General features: G+C 44.1%; 2 protein-coding genes across 3 annotated transcripts in view; one reads left to right on the plus strand and one right to left on the minus strand.

Moving 5' to 3' along the window:
- The window catches only part of LOC135981658 (uncharacterized), a 70,483-nt gene that overhangs the window by 20,283 nt on the left and 30,428 nt on the right, over positions 1–19,772 (plus strand). The window lies entirely within an intron of this gene.
- LOC101953556 (probable 2-ketogluconate reductase) lies at positions 5,499–19,695 on the minus strand. Of its 2 annotated transcripts, none has more exons than XM_005281430.4 (6): positions 16,272–19,695; positions 12,368–12,752; positions 11,451–11,622; positions 9,300–9,478; positions 6,542–6,638; positions 5,499–5,874 (listed from the first exon to the last, which is right to left on the minus strand). In XM_005281430.4, the coding sequence occupies exons 1-6, from the start codon at positions 16,467–16,469 to the stop codon at positions 5,718–5,720; spliced, it is 1,188 nt and encodes a 395-aa protein (XP_005281487.2). In that variant the 5' UTR covers positions 16,470–19,695; the 3' UTR covers positions 5,499–5,717. The 2 variants fall into 2 exon arrangements, with proteins under 2 accessions (XP_005281487.2, XP_005281488.2); XM_005281431.5 differs by having other exon boundaries at positions 16,920–17,305.

The following is a 19,772-nucleotide window of genomic DNA, read 5'->3' on the forward strand; positions in this document are numbered from 1 at the left end:
ATGGGCCTTAAAGTCATCTGGGGAAGGCAAAATGCCCCCTGCTGAGACTGCCTCATCATGGGAAGAGGAAGAGAAGGCCAGCACTGGCTAGAGTTGCTTCTTCTCTCTTTCTTGACCCACAGGGTTCTGCTCTTGATTTTGGTACTGGAGTCATGAATGGGTGCTGCCCAGTGAGTAGGTCTCTCTGAGGCCACCGGATAGGAGTGTCCAGTATACAATCTGGTAACTGGGGTAAAACCCCGTGGATTCCAAAAACACCAGTGGACAGGTATAAGCCCCCAGTGACCTCCTGGCTAATCACTCCTGTGGAGGGGTCCATGGTAAGGTGGTGGTGACTTGAGGAGGGGTAATGAGAGTGCCTCCAAGTACAGGAGAGGTAGGATATTTTTCAATTCACCTCATACAATATATTTTTCAATTTACCTCATACAAGTACTGTAGTGCAATCTCTTTATTATAAAAGTGCAACTTACAAATGTAGTTTTTTTTTTTACATATCTGCACTCAAAAACAAAACAATGTAAAACTTTAGCGCCTACAAGTCAAAGCATGAAGGGGCATAAGAATGTTTAGCATATCTGGCTTGTAAATACCTTTCAACCCCAGCTACAACAGTGCCATGCGAACACCTGTTCTCACTCTCAGGTGACACTGTAAATAAGAAGCGGGCAGCATTGTCTCCCGTAAATGTAAACAAACTAGTTTGTTTTAGCTATTGGCTGAACAAGAAGTAGGATTAAGTGGACTTGTATGAGGTGAATTGAAAAATACTTTTTTTTTACAGTGCAAATATTTGTAACAAAAAATAATATAAAGCGAGCACTGTACATCTTGTATTCTATATTGTAACTGAAATCAATATATTTGAAAATGTAGAAAAACACCCCAAAATATTTATAATAAATGTAAATTGGTTTTCTATTATTGTTTGTTAGTGTGATGAAAACTGCGATTCATCACAACTATTTTTTAATCTAGTTAATTTGTTTTGCGTTAATCATATCAATTCACTGTGATTAATTGACAACTCTAAATAAAATACAAGAGTACACAGTCCACTCAGAGCTCTGGCAAAAGCGAAATGAGCAATTCCAGCAACCACCACGGGCAATAAGAAAGAACTGAGGGGGCTCAGGCTGAGCCCTCTATACTGGTGCCACCAGTGTGCAGCAGAAGAGGGTGCTCCAGCTGCCCCAACGAGTACCACTGAGATAAAAGTTTCGTGTGATTGTGCACAGGGCACACACACACCCAAGAGTGGAACGCACATGTGCATACCCAGAGCAACCTGTATAACTAGGTGCCTAGGCAAACATTTTTAAACATTGGGCATCTAAGGTTAGGGGCCTAAATAAAAGTGGCCTGATTTTAAGAGGTGCTGAGCATCTGCAGCTCTGTGACAGCAGTGTGTTTGCAGCACTTCTGGAAAAAATGAGATTTACATTAGTAATAGATTGGACTTTTCACTGGATTTTTGTAAGGGGAGAAACCCCAGTGTCACAAGCTATTGTTATGGTAATCCTTCAACATGATTAGTAAGCCTTTAACATTTGGATCTTCAGTGAGTCATACAAACATTAACTCATTAACTACTAACTAGTCTATAAAAAGCAACAGAGGGTCCTGTGGCACCTTTAAGACTAACAGAAGTATTGGGAGCATAAGCTTTCGTGGATAAGAACCTCACTTCTTCAGAGGCAGGTATAAATCAGTGTGGAGATAACGAGGTTAGTTCAATCAGGGAGGGTGAGGTGCTCTGCTAGCAGTTGAGGTGTGAACACCAAGGGAGGAGAAACTGCTTCTGTAGTTGGATAGCCATTCACAGTCTTTGTTTAATCCTGATCTGATGGTGTCAAATTTGCAAATGAACTGGAGCTCAGCAGTTTCTCTTTGGAGTCTGGTCCTGAAGTTTTTTTGCTGTAAGATGGCAACCTTTACATCTGCTATTGTGTGGCCAGGGAGGTTGAAGTGTTCTCCTACAGGTTTTTGTATATTGCCATTCCTGATATCTGACTTGTGTCCATTTATCCTCTTGCGTAGTGACTGTTCAGTCTGGCCAATGTACATAGCAGAGGGGCATTGCTGGCATATGATGGCTGTGACAATGCGGTTCTGGTGGAACCCAACTGAGAGTGCCAACTCAGGACAAATTGCCCAAATAGGGCAGTTACAGCCCAAGGCTGGGGTTTTTTCCACCTCTAAGGCAAACCAACCAGCCAGACTCGGAGGACTTCGGTCTCACCCCCTGGCTAACCGCAAGTCTCACAAGCAATCTCCTTAGACACCCCAGTTTCCCAGTATTACCACCAGTGCCACTCGTTATGGGGACAAATGGTTATGAAAACCAATACCCCAGTAAAAGAAAAGGGTTCTCCTGATCCCCAAGGACCAAGCCCCAGACCCAGGTCAATATACAAATCAGATCTTACCCACAAATCACGCTGTTGTCAATCCTTTAGAATCCAAAATCTAAAGGTTTATTCATAAAAGGAAAAAGATAGAGAAGAGAGTTAGAATTGGTTAAATGGAATCAATTACATACAGTAATGGCAAAGTTCTTTGTTCAGGCTTGCAGCAGCGATGGAATAAACTGCAGGTTCAAATCAGGTCTCTGGAATACATCCCCCGCTGGGATGGGTCCTCAGTCCTTTGTTCAAAGCTTCAGTTTGTAGCAAAGTTCCTCCAGAGGTATGAAGCAGGATTGAAGACCAGATGGAGATGAGGCATCAGCCTTATATAGTCTTTTCCAGGTGTAAGAACACCTTTGTTCTTACCGTGGAAAATTACAGCAAAATGGAGTCTGGAGTCACATGGGCCAGTCCCTGCATACTTTGCTGAGTTACAAGGCGTATCTGCCTTCTCTCAATGGGTCCATTGTATAGCTGATGGTCCTTAATGGGCCATCAAGCAGGCTAGGCAGAGCTAACACCATGTTGTCTGGGATGTCACCCAGCAGCATAGCCTAAGTTTGAAATGCAGATAGTATAGAGCCAATATTCCTAACTTCAACTACAAAATTGATACATACATATAGACAACATAATTATAACCAGTAAACCATAACCTTGTCTTAGACACCCCATTTGACCCCCTTTACACAAGATCTGGGTGCCACTATAGGACCTTGGTTGCAACAATGATCTATATGGTCCCAGAGTATATCAACAACGTCACAATGGCATATATAACATTGGTGGACGTGCAGGGGAATGAGCCGGTGATGTTGTAGCTGATCTGGTTAGGTCCTGTGATGGTGTTGCTGGTGTAGATATGAGGGCAGAGTTGGCATCGAGGTTTGTTGCATGGGTTGGTTCCTGAGTTAGAGTTGTTATGGTGCGGTGCGTGGTTGCTGGTGAGAATATGCTTAAGGTTGGCAGGTTGTCTGTGGGCGAGGACTGGCCTGCCTCCCAAGGTCTGTGAAAGTGAGGGATCATTGTCCAGGATGGGTTGTAGATGGGTTGTAGATCTGATACTAAATAGTCTGTGTACTATGCTAAATCTTTATTTTACAATCCTTCCAAGAAGCCTTGGAAAACCTTAGTCCTCCTGCCCTGCTCACGTTGCTCAGTAATGGGAAGGACTCCTGGCTTTACTAAGCACATGGAGGCAATAAGACATTTGTTGCCTTCTCTGCATGTATTCTTTGTTCCTACTCAGGAAATGGATTCTAAGAACTATATCTGCCACTGATTTCAGTGGCAGATATAGTTTTGTTTCTTGGCTCTGTCAAGATAAAAGTACCCTTTTTTGTGTACAAGCTGCTGTGAGAACACTATCACTTTCACGTTTAAGACCCCTTAGAAAAATAGAACATAACGTTTGAATTATTGGATCTGCTTTGGTTTACCAATGTTGAGAATGCAAAGTTCTCAGGATGAAACAAGATATGGTGTGAAATTTCAGATCAAGAATCAACGTGAAGGAGTCAGCCTTGTTGGGTGTCTTGATATCAAGATGCAATGCTGCTGTGCTGGCCCAAAAGTATTTTGGAGTGAAGTCAAATTTCTGCAGAGAATTCATGCTCAATCCATTCTTGACATGCCTGTGACATTACACCCCATAATCTTTATGGAAATATGCTTAGGATATGGATATTGCATAACTGATATGTTTTATGCAAGATGGGTCTTATAAGGTGTCATCGGAAATATATAATTTACTGAATGTGATTATCCAATTTGTACGTATGTATCATTTCTGTATCTAAAGTTAAGAATATCGACTATGCAACAATTACAATTGTGTGTATATTTGGGAGACGCCCACCAGACAACAGGCCATCAGCTTTGATGGGCAATTAGGAAGAAACAGTAAGACTTCAGAGTTACTAATCTCTCTCCTTCCTGAGAGGTGTCCTGGGACATGGCTGTGACACTACTAGATCAGGTGGTCCTGTCGCCTGGTACTAAACACCATCTTGGACCTATAGTAATTTTCCACTAAAAGGAGGGGGAGGTCAAGACTGGGAAACAAGATTCCTGCCTTATGTAAAGCTTATTTAAGGCTGGGGAGTAAGACAAACAGGAGTCTCCCTTCCCACCCAAGAAGAAAGACTGCTGAAAATACCTGAAGGACAAAGGAACTAAGATAAGGGGAAGGCAATGGCCGAGTCCAGACTGAGACAGAGGAGTGTAGTCTGTAAAGAGAAATAACTGGAACTCTAAGCTACAGAAATTCTGCTTTCTTCCTAAGATAATATTTAGGGTGAGAAATTACATTTTGTAACCTGTTTCTTTAGTGAATTAAGCCTAGTTTGCGTGTTTTGTTTTATTTGTTCAGTAATCCGCTTTGTTCTGTTTGCTATCACTTAAAATTTACCTTTTGTAGTTAATAAACGTATTTCTTGTTTATAACCTAACCCAGTTTGTGTAATTCATATCTGGGGAGGGGGCAAGAAGCTGTGTATATTTCGCTTCACATTGAGGGAGAGGGCAAATTTTTATGAGCTTGTGCTGTGCAGATTTTTCTATTCAGCACAAGACGATATTATTTTAGGTTTATTCCCCAAAGAGGGTGTGCACATAAGTGCTGGGTGAATCCTCTCACATAAAGCTGACTTCAGTCTGTATCTGCAGTTGAGTGTGGCCTTACGTGTGTGTGTGTGTGTGTGTGTGCTGTCAGAGACCAGAGAGCCTAATTCAGCAAAACAGGCTAGCGGAGCTAGTGAAATCCTAGTACATCTGGTGGCATCCCGGAGGTGGGGGGGTCCAACCCGTCACAATGCCCAAGAGCATTTCATGAAATCCTCAGGAACTATATTTACTTTTAATGATCATACCTAGTGTTGAATTTTACGTTGATATAATGAAAAATATAAAGCTCCTCTTTTGGTCAATATTACCTCTGATTTTCTTATGTTATTCTGAAGACCATAAGGAGCAGCTAGTGTGCCCCCCTCCCCTGCATTAGGATGCAGTAATTGTTAGGATAAGTATGCAGTGTGTATTTGGTGAAAGAGTAGATTGCAAACGTCAGAGACTTATCTGCAACTGCTCAGCTAAGAGCTTTTGAACAACTGACTTTATTAGTCAAATTATCACATGACTGGAATGCAATTATACAAAATAGCCACTAGGGGCGGCAGCATAAATGTGACAGCAGTGTAGGAACATGTTCACTTGTCATTATTAACCATTGCACTGCAAAGTTACTGTATGATTCAGTAGAATAAAGTCCTTTCACAGACATGACACTGTGTATTTATGTTCTCTGACATGTCACTGAGGGATCACTTCACTAGGAATGGGGAGACCATTGAGAACAGCCTGTATATTTGTTACTGCTTCTTCTGTCATCATACGGGTGGCTTGGACTGTAGCAGTTCCAATGTGAGGAGTTATGATAATGTTCTTTAATTTTAATAATGGATGATCTCTGCAAGAAAAAGAAAGGACAGAATAATTAGAGGTGAATTTTACATTGCTACTGCCATGTTCACTCTAACAGAAAAGGGCCAAGCCCTAGGGTAGCAGTAACTCTGGAAAAGTCTTGCAAGTGTGGAAGGGGTACCATGATGCACGGAGGGTTGCACAGAGCAGCGGGGAGCAAAACTGCCCACCACTTCTCCTGCATGGGTCTTCATGTCAGTCAGCCTGCTACAGAGCTGCAATACATGAGAATAAGGGGCTAATTTGTCAGTTGCTTGCGCATAACAGCCTGAAGATTTGACCTCAAGCAGCTTACAGGAATTTGTAGATGACAGATATTGACATTGCAAGCATATTTTTGCTCTTTCTAATGTGCATGCACACAGACTTTAAAAATTTGGACATAAGCAACTGGCCCATGGCCCTTGAGAGAGTCAGGAACAGAACTAGGATTGGAACTCAGGAGTTCCTGGCACCTAGTCTTGTACCCAGTAAACCAGAACACATCTCTCCCACAAAAATATGCAAACACCTATGTAAAATGTGATTTGGATTTGAAGATCGTGTTTAACATATTCCCAGAATTTTGAAGAGATGCTGAAGAATTTAAGAATGTTTTCCAGTATTAATTTGTAATGCAAACAATTTCTGATAAATAGAAAACAGTTTTCTACCTTGGCAGAGGTTCAGGGTATGTCACATCCAAAGCTGCAGTCTTAATAATCCCATTTTGGAGAGCTTCCACCAATGCATCATGATCAACTACTGCACCTGCAGTAAAATGATAGTGTCTTATTGGTACAGAGGAAAACTAATCTCCAGGTAAATTCAATATCTTTAACTGAGAGGAAAGGTCTCATAATGCAATTTAAAATACTATTGGATTTATATCTCATTATAAAAACAAGGCTGCCTTCTAGTAATGGTTAACCAAACAAAGCAAAGAATGAATTTTTTTGTTATTAGCAAGACAGCATGGTCCAGTGGACAGAGCACTGGATTGGGATTCGGGAGACTTGGTTCTATTCCTGGTTATGCCATTGACCTACTCTGTGACCTTAGGTGAGTCACTTTACCTCTCTGCGCCTCTATATCTTCTTCACTACTTTACCTAGTTGTCTACTGAGACTGAAATCTCTTGGGGACAGGAACTGTCTCTTACAGATTTATATAGCTTTGAAGACCAGAAGGGACCACAGGGATCATCTGGTCTGACCTCCCACATAATACTGGCCATAGTACATCCCTGAATTAATTCCTGTTTGAAATAGAGTGGATCTTTTAGAAAAACATCCAAATGTGATTTTAAAATTGCCAGCACAATCCTTGGTAAGTTGTTCCATTGGTTAATTACCCTCATTGTTAAAATTTTTCACCTTATTTCCAAGTCTGAATTTGTCTAGCTTCACTTCCAGCCATTCCATTCTCTGCTAGTTTGAAGAGCTCATTATCAATTTTTTTCCCTCATGTAGGTATTTATAGAGTGTAATCAAGCCACCTCTTAACCTTCTCTTTGTTAAGGTAAACAGTTTGAGCTACTTGAGTCTACCATTCTAAGGCATGTTTTCTAATCCTTTAATCATTATCGTGGCTCTTCTCTGAAAACTCTCCAATTTATCAACTTCCTTCTTGAATTGTGGATACTAGAACTGGACACAGTATTCCAGCAGCGGTTGCGTCAATACAGAGATAAAGTAACCTCTCTACTCCTCCTGGAGCTTCCCGTTTATGTCTCTAGGACCACATTAGCCCTTTTGCCACAGAGTGGCACAGGGAGCTCATGTGCATGGCGCTAAGCCCATGTAAGAGAATCAGAGTTCTCCACACATGGGATCTGCCATACTCTACATCTCCCCAATTGCCCCAACCAAAGGTGCTGAAGGCACCTTTCCCTGACCCAGTCTAAACTCTCCGGGTTTTCTTCTCTGCATCCCACAGTCCCTTTTCCCTGCGGCTCTTGCACAGAAGCTGTGAGAGCGAAGGAGTCACTCTCTTATGAATTTATGTGGTACCAAAGGGGCTCCAGCCTCAGTTAGGGCGCTACACGTTACTGTAATACAAATTATAATGACACAATTTAGTACAGAAATTCTACTGTACTAGATAACACTCTCAGTGGGCAGTGGGCTGCCCTGGCGTTCAGTTCATCATGAAGATATTTGTACATTTTCCTTAGATGAAATAACCCTGAGTTAAAATCAGAGGTGCTGGACACTCACTGAGCCCCCACAACTCCTGTTGAGAGTAGGGTTGCCAACCCTTCAGGATTGTCCTGGAGTCTTCAGGAATTAAAAATTAATCTTTAATAAAATATTATGTCTTGTGTTGAAACCTTCAGGAATATGTCCAACCAAAATTGGCAACCCTAGTTGAGAGGCATAACAGCATGGGTTGCCCCTTAAGGCCTGGAGGCCTGAGGCCAGCTAATCCTGATTACTAAAAGAAATGCTGTAGCCCATCTGTGCAGCATTGACAGCCTTGATGGAGCCTGATGGCAGACAGATGAGTCACTGGAACTGGGGGAGCGAAGGGACCATGGCCCTCCACTTTTAAAACTGGGAGAGCCAGGACCCCCACTTTTTAACAAAAGAAACATAAGCACAGAATTTATGTCCCCCGCAGATTTTTTCCCTCCACAAAATAATAGATTCTGCTGGGGAGACGCTGCAATTACACTGTTTGCCCACCAGAGGCTCTTTACAAAAGATTGAGCTCAGTCTTTTATAAAGAGCAGTAGGAAGCTGCAAAGAGAGGAAGTTCAGGAAAGTGGAGAGAGTGAGAAAGATTGCTGCAGGGGAAAACTCTAACACTATGGAAGTTTGGAGGCTAGAAGCAAGGGAGCTCGAAGCTCTTGTGAGGAAACCTGGATGGGGTTTGGGCCTAAAGGCCAGTGACAGAAGGCTGAGCTCTAGCTAGGAAGAGCTGGAAGGTGGGTTGTGAGAGCATACTGGGACAGAAGAAGAGCTCTGGCTGTTAGAAAAGACACCAAAGCTAAATATGGACTCTTGTATGGTGATGGACTGTATATGGGACCCTAAGGTTCCATACACACTATTTGTGTGATTAAACTGGCCCCAGGCAGGGGTGATGGTAACTCAGAGAGAAGCCTGTGTGCAGTCCTTCAGGGGACCTGAAGGGCAGGAAACAGAAGCAGGGTATTGCGGGTGGTGTCTGGCCATGAAGGAGTGCTCAGGAGGCAGCCAACCCTGTGATAAGAGGTCAAGGGGAGCTGTGGATGTTCAGCACCAATCAGCATTTGGTCTAGAATTCATTATTTATTATTAGTTAAGTGCCAGCTATCCTGTATCCTGAACAAAACATGGAGGAAGTCACAGACCTGGGCTGAGAGAGCTTCTTGATGCAAATAGACAACATTCAACTCCACCTTAACTTAACTATAAAATCGCAACCAGTGCTTCCATAACACCCTACCTCTGCTGATGTTAATGAGAGTAGCAGTGGGTTTCATCAGCTCTAACTCCCGTTTCCCAATTAATTTGTGTGTCTGAGGTGTCAGGTTCACGACCAGTATCACAAAGTCAGATTGCTGGAGCAAGTCTTCCATCTTTTCACAGTAGCGGGCACCAACAGCCTGTTCCTCCTCTTCTTTTCTGAGGCAAAAAGACCAGAATTATCTTTTATTGGTAAAAAAGAAAACCACTTGCTGCTGCTGCTACTACTCCACCCCCATGGAGGATGGAAAGAGTGCATAGTTGCTATGAACCACTGCCTCTGCTGTTACAGAAATATAAAATAGGGAACAGTGGCATAAAAAGAACTGGGTGACTCCTACAATCCTATTTGGATTGGCCTTCAGTGAGGACTCTGGTGGGGAGTGGGAGTGAGAGAGGAGAATACATTAATCCTAGGGGCGTTGAGAGAGGAATGAAAAGAAATGACATTTCATTGAGAGCACTACTAAGCATGTTACTATATTGATTATACTTATTTCCGAGTAGAATTTCAGTGAAAAAACAGGAATAGAAGCAGATCAGTGACCCCTTCTGTGTTTGTTAGTGGAAAATATGCTTTGTTCATGAACATGTTCTCATGAGGACTTACGTGGCCTCTTAAGGGAGAGTGTATAATGCCATGTGAGAGGATAGCAGATGAGCCATTTCTTGAAACGATTAGAACTGTTCAGTGGTGCTATAAGAACTTACCATGTTAAAGGGGTGTGCTCAAAACTCAATTAAGTGACACACAAATAAACATACTTTTAATTTATATAGTTTAACATCAAGAATTATTTGAACTATGCTGTGACCATCAATCATTTTCTCTCTCATTACCCAGCTATAAGGCAAAAAACGGAGCTCCTTACTCAGTTTATACATGGGCCTTGTTAATGGGAATTTTGTCTGTGTAAGTACACGCTGAGTAAGGAGTTCAGGATTTGGCACACAGATTGGAAATAGCTGCAGGGTACACAATATACAAGTGATATGCAATATATACTGGCTAGCATGTGTATGTGACACTGCCTTCTCTGAATGGAAAGTCAGAACTTCTCAAATAGACGGGATTATCACCCTCTACGTCTACTTGAACCTGCTTTAGTGCAGGGGGCTGGAGTAGAATACTAGATGATCCCTTGAGGTCCCTTCAAGCCCTATGTTTCTATGATTCTAGTGGCTGATTAGAAGGTTTAAACTCTACAGCTTGTGAAGATCCTCCTTTAGCTGAAATGGAAGTGCTGTGTTCATGGAGCTGAAACTCTTCAGTTCTTTCTGATGCTGCCTGTGTGCAGTTCAACCATGAGGTCTTTTTATGGTCTAGGATTCATTACAGGTGGTAAAACAGACACTGAACGAAGACAATTTGAGAGGTCACTGCAGACGAGAACATTAGCCTCTGGAGTTGAAGACTGCTATAGCTCAAAGAATTTCAATGTTACCTTTTATATCACATTTTCTGGTTCTGACATGCATTTTGCTCATTTCTGCTGCTGCAACATGGGAGTAACAATGAAAGTTTATTTATCCATAAAAACAGCAAGGAAGTTTGCAAGTTTTCTTTTCTTTTAACAAAATTGGGGCAACCCCCACCAGAATGGGTGGGGGTGGAAGTGAGGGGAACCCACTTTGTAAAGGAACTATGTATTGCTGACCCTTTCTCTCCTGATATAGATATTTAAATAGTGCTTAAAAATCATGTTGAATATATGATACTAACCTGTTCCATTGTTCTTGGCCAAAATTTTCAAACTTGGCTGCCAAAAGTTAGGCACTTAAATTCATATGTAAGCATGTAAATAAATAAGTGACCTGATTTTCAAAAGTGCTGACTACTCACAGCTCCCTCTGAAATCAACTGGAACTGTGGTTGCTCAGGACATTTGAAAATCAGAGCGCTCATTTAAGTATCTAAATATGGATTTAGGCACCTAACTTGTGGCAGCCAAATTTGAAAATTCTGACCCCTGACAATGAAGGGAATTCTCACTGGAATGAGGCAAGGAGGATTTGGCATAAACTGGGAAAGAGGTTCTTTGGGGAGGTTTTGTAACAAAAAGATCTATGTATAACTTTTAAAAGAATCAAAAATATAATCTGCTCTAGTTCGCATCACATGCACTTTCACCTCTGGTTCCTGTTGTGGTACAGAATTTTCATTTCAAAAGCTTTGGCCCTCTTGGCCACCTTATACCCAATGCTGCCCATGCCGATGATACCGAGAGTAGCTCCAGTGACTTCATCTCCCAGCCAGTCAGCAGCAAAACGCTCAGTCTGTGGAGAAACTGCAATCTGACAACCTAAGAATAAAAAATGCTGAGTGAGAAATGGATTCTTGGTGGATGAATTCTTCCCTGTTTGTAATATCCTCCACTAGGGCACAGTTTGCTGCTTCAGCTATGCACTGTGCCGAAAGAAGTTGCCCCTTAGAGCACAAGCTAACAAAGGCAACACAGTTAGCATCATCAGCATTCTAACATTATTCTGGGAACAGGGTTTATTAATTTGAGTTATTTGCTGTAGCAAAGCAAAGTTATTCAGTGGATTTCATAGCAAATCATCTTCTCTGGTGATGGAGACCTAAGGCCTGATGTCCACTGGCTTGCACCCTTGTGTAGTCTTTTACATTGATGCAAAGAGGGTATTAATGAGTGAAGAATTTTAATTTGCTTGCACTTTGCATAGTTGTAAATAACTACATAAGGTGCAGGCAGTGGAGAATTAGAGTGCAAATTCTAGTCCAAACAGTAAGCCTTGTACTGTACATAAATCAAATCATAGGCAGTTTTAAGCACCTAATTTAGACAGACGCCTTAATTCTGTTGCCATTGCCTTCAGTAGAAGCTGGATTGGGCTCAGAATATCAAAAACAATATAGAAAAAGCAGGACCACTTGAAAAACTGAATCTTTGCAGCTTTCCTTCCTGTAAAGATTCTTAAACATTATTTCAACCAGATAATCTGTGGCAGAATAAAAATAAAATATGCCAGAAATGTAGCTGACATGATTTATGGAAATAGCAGCAAAAGAATTTAAAAAGTTACCTTCCACTAGCCTTCTGGCAGATGCCAGCATCAAGGCCATCCCAATGTCTGCTGTAGAGTCAGAAACAGCATGTGGAGTATTGGTCACTTTAACTCCAAAGCTCGAAATCAATTTTAAGTCCAAGTGATTCACTCCTACCCCAGAGTTTGCAATCACCTTTAAGTGAGGTAGGCTCTGGAGGAGCTCCCGGTCAACAACTGGTCTGTCCGCATATATGAAAACAGATTTGATCTTTTCACTCAATCTTTCTTTGTTTTTAAGAAATTCGTTCATGGTGATAAGGTGAAAGTGTTTCTTCAAGAGCTCCACATGGCCTTCCAGCACACCACATACACCTCCTATTTCAAGGATCAAAAGACCAGGCTGCTCTTGCTTTGCCATGACCTGCGAAAAGGATGAAGAGAAATACGCCCTTGAATATAAGAAAAGAATATTTTTGTAAAAATACCATTCAGTAGGTGTACCTATCCCGCACCGGTCCAGCAGGGGTTACCCACAAGCTGCGGGCTGGGGAAGCCACACCCCTTCACCTCTGCTGGGCATGCTCTAACTAGAACCAAAGTATAAAAGGGAGTAGTTCAGCTGAGTCTTGTCTGGCCACCGATGAGAGCAGATGTGTGTTGAAGGCTCCAGCTGGGAGGCTGCCAGAGCTCTAGGACACAGAAGCCAGTTGGGTTGAGACTCCAACACACCCGCCGCCGAAGCAGCGGAGAGACAGCAGAAGCCATGAGGCTATGAAGTGACCCAGCGAACAGAACTGTATTAATGGGTGACCAAAACTGATAATAGAAGTGCCGGTTCCCTAGGGCCGTGGATCAGGACCCAGTGGAGAAGGGTGGGCCCGGGTCCCCCTACCCTGGTTGTCCTGCCATCGGGGGCAGCCGATGCCCAGAGGGGTGAACTTTGCCACAGAAAGACAGCCTTACTGATTCTGGCCATTGGGCAATACTGCCCTGCGCTTTAGGGCCACAACATACACCCAGGCAACTTGGGCTGTCAAATATCCACTTGGATAACCCCCTGCAATCTGATACCCTGTGATGGGGTGTACCTACCCCGTGACAGTAGGGATAATTTAAACCCTCATTTGTAAATCTGTACTTAGTGTAGCTACATACTTCCCTTAACTACACAATGTAAATCCAGAGTTACTAACTTCAAGTCAGTGGAGTTACTCTGGGTTTACACTGGCATGAGGGCCTGATCCAGCCATCAGTGAACTCAATGGGAATCATTCCAGTGACTTCAATGAGTACAGGATTAGGCCATGACAGAGCAGACCCCATCAGGCCTCGTATCTGTACTAAGAGGTGCTAAGAGGTATAACTCTGAATTGTCCCTCATTTCCAGAGTCATCACTCATTTTAGTCCCAAAGTTACTTCCATTCCACACAATTTGGCAGCCCCTCACTTTTATTTTTGAAAATTATTTATCTCAGTAATAAAGGATCAGGAAGACAGATTATTTTAAAAAGTCATTTTAAGTTGTCTGTGTGTCCCTCATTTCAGGTCTCTATCACACATTACATCTAGATTTGGATCCTAGCAGATTGAGAAGTATGCTAAAAAGAATCAGAGCCTGTAATCCTCACCAGGATTCTGACCAGTCCATGCCAGAAGCACAAGGGGTAAGGGGACATTCCTTGTGGATTTCCCCTCTTGCACATCCATGCAGGGATTATCCAGAATCCAGGCATGTAACAAGCTAGCGGCCCAAGTACATACTTATGGTCCCAGGAGTACGTACCTATGGTCCCATTCTGATGCCTGTGCTGCTGCAGCTACACTACTATTTTAGCGAGCTATCTTGATCAAAGCTAGCTCCAGTATGCCTACATGTGTAGGGCTACCATATGTCCGGATGTCCCCGGACATGTCCGGCTTTTCGGTCTATAAATAGCCGTCCGGGGGGGGGATTTTTAAAAATCTAAAAATGTCCGGGATTTCCCCCCGGTCGGCTATTTATAGACAGAAAAGCGACAGCCAAGCGCCGCTGGGCACCCAAAGCCCCTTTCCGCTCCCCCCATCCCCTGCTGCCTTACCACACTGTCCGGCCCTGCAGTTGTCTTCCCGCTCCTCCACTCCCCTGAATGCTCCGCCCACCTGCTCCTCCCTCTCCCCTGCTTGCCGCGAATCAGATCTTCGTGGGAAGTCTGAAAAGAAGCAGGGGCAGGTGGGAGGCAGCAGCAGGTAAGCTGGGGCGGCGCACAAGGAGGAGAGCTCCGGGGAGGCATGGCCCTGGCTGAGCGGCGCCCAGCGGCCCCAGCAGCTCCGGCCCCAGGGCGGCGGCCCTGGTTCCGTCCGAGCGCGCCAGCCCGGCGCCGGCCGAGCACCTCCGGCCCGGCCCCAGGCCCCGCAACCTCAGCAGGACTGCAGCCCGATTCCTGGGCTCTTTAAAGCCGGCCCTGGTCAGGGGACAGGGCGGGGGGTTGGATGGGTCGGGAGTTTGGCGGGGGGCTGTCAGGGGGCAGGGGTGTGGAGAGGGGGTGGGACAGGGACAGGGAGGGTTAGATGGGCCTGGGGTTCTGGGGGGGCTGTCAGGAGGGCAGAGGTGTGGAGAGGGGTTGGGACAGTCAGGGACAGGGAGATGGGGGGGTTAGATGGGTCTGGGGGGACTGTCAGGGGGCAGGGGTGTGGAGAGGGGTTGGGACAGTTAGGGACAGAGAGTGGGGGGTTAGATAGGTCAGGGGTTCTGGAGGGGCTGTCAGGGAGGCAGGGATGTGGAGAGGGGTTGGGACAGTCAGGGACAGGGAGCAGGGGTTAGATGGGTCTGGGGTTCTGGGGGGGCTGTCAGGGGGGCAGGGGTGTGGAGGGGGTTGAGGCAGGCAGGTAGCAGAGGGGGTTGGATGGGTCAGGAGTTCTGGAGGTCCTGTCAGGGGGCGGGGAGCAGTTGGATAGGGCATGGGAGTCCCTGGGGGTCTGTCTGGGGGCGGGGGGGTGAATATGGGGTGGGGGTGTGGATAAGAGTCGAGGCAGTCAGGGGACAGGTAGGTTCGTAGGGGGTTCTCAGGAGGCGGCAGTCAGGGGACAAGAAGCAGGGCGGCTTAAATAGGGGGTGGGATCCTAGGGGGCAGTTAGTGGCAGGGGTCTCAGGAGGGGGCAGTCAGGGGATAAGGAGCGGGGGGTGGGGTTGGGAGTTCTGAGGGGGGCAATCGGGGTGGGAAGTGGGAGGGTGTGGATGGGGGTGGGGCAGGGGTGGGGCTAGAGCGGGGCTCCTCCCCCTCAATGTCCTCTTTTTTGCTTGTGGAAATATGGTAACCCTATACATGTGCTGCAATTGCACCTCCTGATTGCAGTGTAGACATATACCCACAATGGTCCAGTTCACTGTTCCCCTGCACTTTGAGGAGTCATTTACACAAGAGCAAAGTGGGTGCAAAATGCTTCCCCTTTCTGATTTGGCAGTGCCTTACAACCACTTCATACTGGTGTATAAAGAGCTCCACAAGAATTGAAGAAATACTGACTGGGGCAACTCAAAGTACATAAAGTTAAGCTTGTGCATAAATTATTTGCTGGATCAAAGTCACTTATTGTGGGGCTACTTGAAAATATTTTGAGGTAAATTAGTAGCAGAATGGAGAGAGATATACTGAGATAGTAAACAACTTCTTTGCTTTCTGTTTGTGATAGACAGATAGATGAGACACTGAGATATATGCTAAATACCAATAAAGGAAAAGTTTTTAAAACGTCAAATAAATACTATGAGCAATAGTATACAATATCAGCCATCATCTGAATTATTATATGTCTAAACTGTTGCCTGACTATAACCCTGGAGCAAGGACTGTCTCTCTCTCTTTTGTTAGCACATTGAGCACTTAAATAATATTCATGTCAACAAATTAAAAATATTTAGGGGCAGTTTGTGCAGGGTAGAAGGCTCCCCTTGATACTAACCTTGGTTTGGGGAGCACTTATTCCTGCTCTGACAGTGCTGTTTGGGCCAGTCTTGTTGCTCCACCTGGCATCCATACTCCTCTTTGTCCAGTGATGCACATGACAAACAGCTGGATGAATAAGTCTACCAGCCACCCTTGGGCAGCCAGTGGCCAAGTGAATACCTTCTAGCAAACCAAATGCTTTAACACTAAACATAATCTTTCAGATGACCACTCCAGTGTGTTAAAGGTAAACTTGTCAAGGATATGGCTATTTTAATTTTGGACTAGTATCATCTGCTGTGTCGCCAACCCTCATGATTTTATCACGAGACTTGCACTAATTGGTATTTTTCTTAAAGCCCCAGCTCCTCAAATCACTTGATTATGTGAAAAATTAAAGTAAGTTTCTAGCCCTCACAGCTACAGAGAAAAGTTTGAAAACATGACCGCTAAAAGCTGGAGCACCACAATGCAAATCAAAATAATAAAAAATGTATTTTTTTAAATTTCATTGTTTTTAAAATAATCTTTTGTATTCAGTGAAGTAAACCTGCAGAATTTCTACAGACTCTCCTTTCTGCTGAAGTAAGTAAAGTTACCCAGAACAAATCTCTTTCACCGACATTCTTTAAACGAAAACTGATTATATTACTAAATAAATTACCTGGTAGTTTCTATTGCTTTCTTCGTGACACTGATCTTAATGTAATTGTGTTTTACCACTTCTGGCAGTGGCAATAGCTTAAACACAAAATCCCATTATACAGCTACTTCCAGATCTCTGCAGCACACAAACGGATACACAATTAAATGATGTAATCCTTAATACAAAGTCCCACAGCTGTCCTTTCTCTGCCTGACTCCAACCCCACATAGCTAATGCATTATAGTATATATTCTTCCTGGGTAAATTTCAGTTGGCAGCAGCTGAGTACACTCACATGACTGTGAGCACTGCCAGTCATCTCTGCCAGGTCCACCCTCTATCAGAGTCTATGGACACTTCAGCAGGAACTGACACATAGAGTGGCAAGTGACAGTATCTGCCAGTCTCTACCTCATTGTCTTTGGCTTTCTGTGCAGCCTTCCTAAATGATGTCATCTTCCTCCTCCCTGCTTCTGAAACTGAATTCTATGGGGAGAGGAATAGCAGAAGATGTTGTTAGAATGTTTTTAGTTCTCTGTGAGCAGCTACACACAGTCTTGTGGCAATGGAATCTGATTCAGAATCCATCCGCTATTTTAGAACTGTGCTCCAAAATCTACGTTTTTTAAAAATATGCTTCTAGCTCTAATGGTTGCAAAGATAACCTTCTATGAACCTAATGTAAACTAATGTAGTGATATCTGTGTGAGTGTGCAGAGAGACAAAATGAAATAATAGCTCTAAGACAGATGTGGACTGTCCTAGGTATAGCAATGATTGTGTTAACTCTGAAACCTAGTGATGTCAATTTATATGTCAACATTGCTAATAATTTAATTGCTGATCATTTTAATAAAAATATCTACCCAGGGTGTTTATCTATCCTTTGTGTAATCACAGATATTGGGGCATGAGGCAGTGAGGTAGCTTGTTACAGCTAACATGAGAAACTAGGAGTTTAAACCCCCTCCATTCCTGAAGTTCAAGTCACCTTAATGTCTGCTGCTAAAACTGAAAATTTTGGAGTAGCATAACATAAATTGAATTTACTATTAAAATATATAATACACACAATAGTAGACTGGTTGTATTATTCATTGCCATTAACATTTTCACATTCCATTCAGTAAAATCCTCACTGTTTTAATTTACTTAGCGCTCATGCAGAATTTAGGACTAGAATGAAGCAGAAACCAGTGGGTTTTGCAGCAGAATTTATGTTGTTTGCTAACAAGTACACTTTGATGATGTCCAAGAAAGTGGAGCAACTCTGTCAGGAGCTGGGCATGAGGGAGTTCTGTGGAAGGATTTGTTTTGGGTATGTGGGCTTCTTGATTGCTGTTGCGATGAGCACTGGGAGACAAGGGAGGAGACTGATATTCATCTGCAATCCAGCTGGTTGAAATCTGTACGTGCCCCACGATTTTCACATAGGGTTTTATAACTTTTTGTAGATGAGGACATCAGCTACTAAGAAGTTTATCCTGGGGCTCATGGTTTTCAATGCAAGGTCAATGACCAATAAAGTAATCTGTGATTTAATTATGGATAAGGCCCTCTTTTTTGCTTATTAAAAAAACCAGCAAGATAATTCAGATTGTTCTCTACTGGTGTAGCTTTCTCTGGTTCAGGACTTGGTTCAATATGAGACTAGAACGGGAGGAAAGGGAGAGTGGGTGTGCTCTTTGCATCCTACTGTGTCCAATTTTAAGGCTGGATTTGACTGGTTGTGTTCAGCCTTCATTAATTTGGGAATTTTGGTAATGTAAAGACTGTCCTTCTAATCCACAGGATTCCTGACCATACTCGTTGATATAATGCCTGTACTGGTTTTGGATTCATCCAGTTAGTCTTCTGCTTATTGCACCATGATGATGATGACTATTTCGTTGTTTTTGGCTCTTATACTAACCATGATAGTATCTCATATGGCTTCTAGTCTGAGTTATGTGAAAGCACATAATTTGAGAATTGACATAGGAAGTGTGGTAATTACATTCTTGTCATGGTTAGAGTACCGTCAAACTAGTGTCCTTGACCAATGACTCATGTCTTGTCCTTGACCAAAACCGCCTGCTAAGAGCAGTTTTTGATGTCCCTAAACTTGGCTGTGGCAGAGACTTGGTGAGTGATTTTTCTAGTACATCATCACATCTGCAAAAGGCTGGCTCAGCGGAACAGTTCTGTGGGAGGGTAAGCTCGGCACATCCGGACGGATCCCATTTGGCAATGATCCCTCATTGCTGTGAATTTTCTACCCATTAAGGCTTGACCGCAGCAGGACAGGTTGGCTGCTGTATCGAAGCGGGAGCCAGCCTCGCAGGAAGTGAGGACGTGCACGGTGCCCTGCTCTCAAGCCAGGGGCCCAGCTGGGCCAGGAGCCTGTCTCTGGCGGCAGCCAGCAGCAGCTGCTTCAGAGAAAGGTGCAGGGCACCCCGAAGTGGGCATGACACTAATGGCATCGCCTGGCCCTGGAGACGCCTTGTCCGGAGGCTAGTGGCAGCCAGCATTGGCTCCTGCCCTGAAGTGTGAGGCTTGATGTCCCTGGCATGCATCAGTCACCCTGGCACCGCTCCCCAGGGCTGGGCCCCTCCCTGCCTGGCATAGCAATCTCCAGCACCAAGGCAAACGGCGGGGCTTTTGACACCTCCTTGCCTCCCCTTTGTGGGGGCTGGTAATATATCAATGTTTCCCACACACCCTTTTTGGGGTGAATTGGTACAGCCTATTACCCTCTGCCGTTTTAGGGAGTTGGTACGCTCCAGCTCTCCTTTTCCCCTTTGAAGGGAAGCCCACAAGCAAGATGGCGAGACTACCGCTTCCTGTCGTGGCGGTGTTCTGCCCGGACTATGCACTGCGTCACTTCCGGCC

Source organism: Chrysemys picta, chromosome 2, assembly GCF_011386835.1.
Source record: "Chrysemys picta bellii isolate R12L10 chromosome 2, ASM1138683v2, whole genome shotgun sequence".
Classification (NCBI taxonomy): domain Eukaryota; kingdom Metazoa; phylum Chordata; order Testudines; family Emydidae; genus Chrysemys; species Chrysemys picta.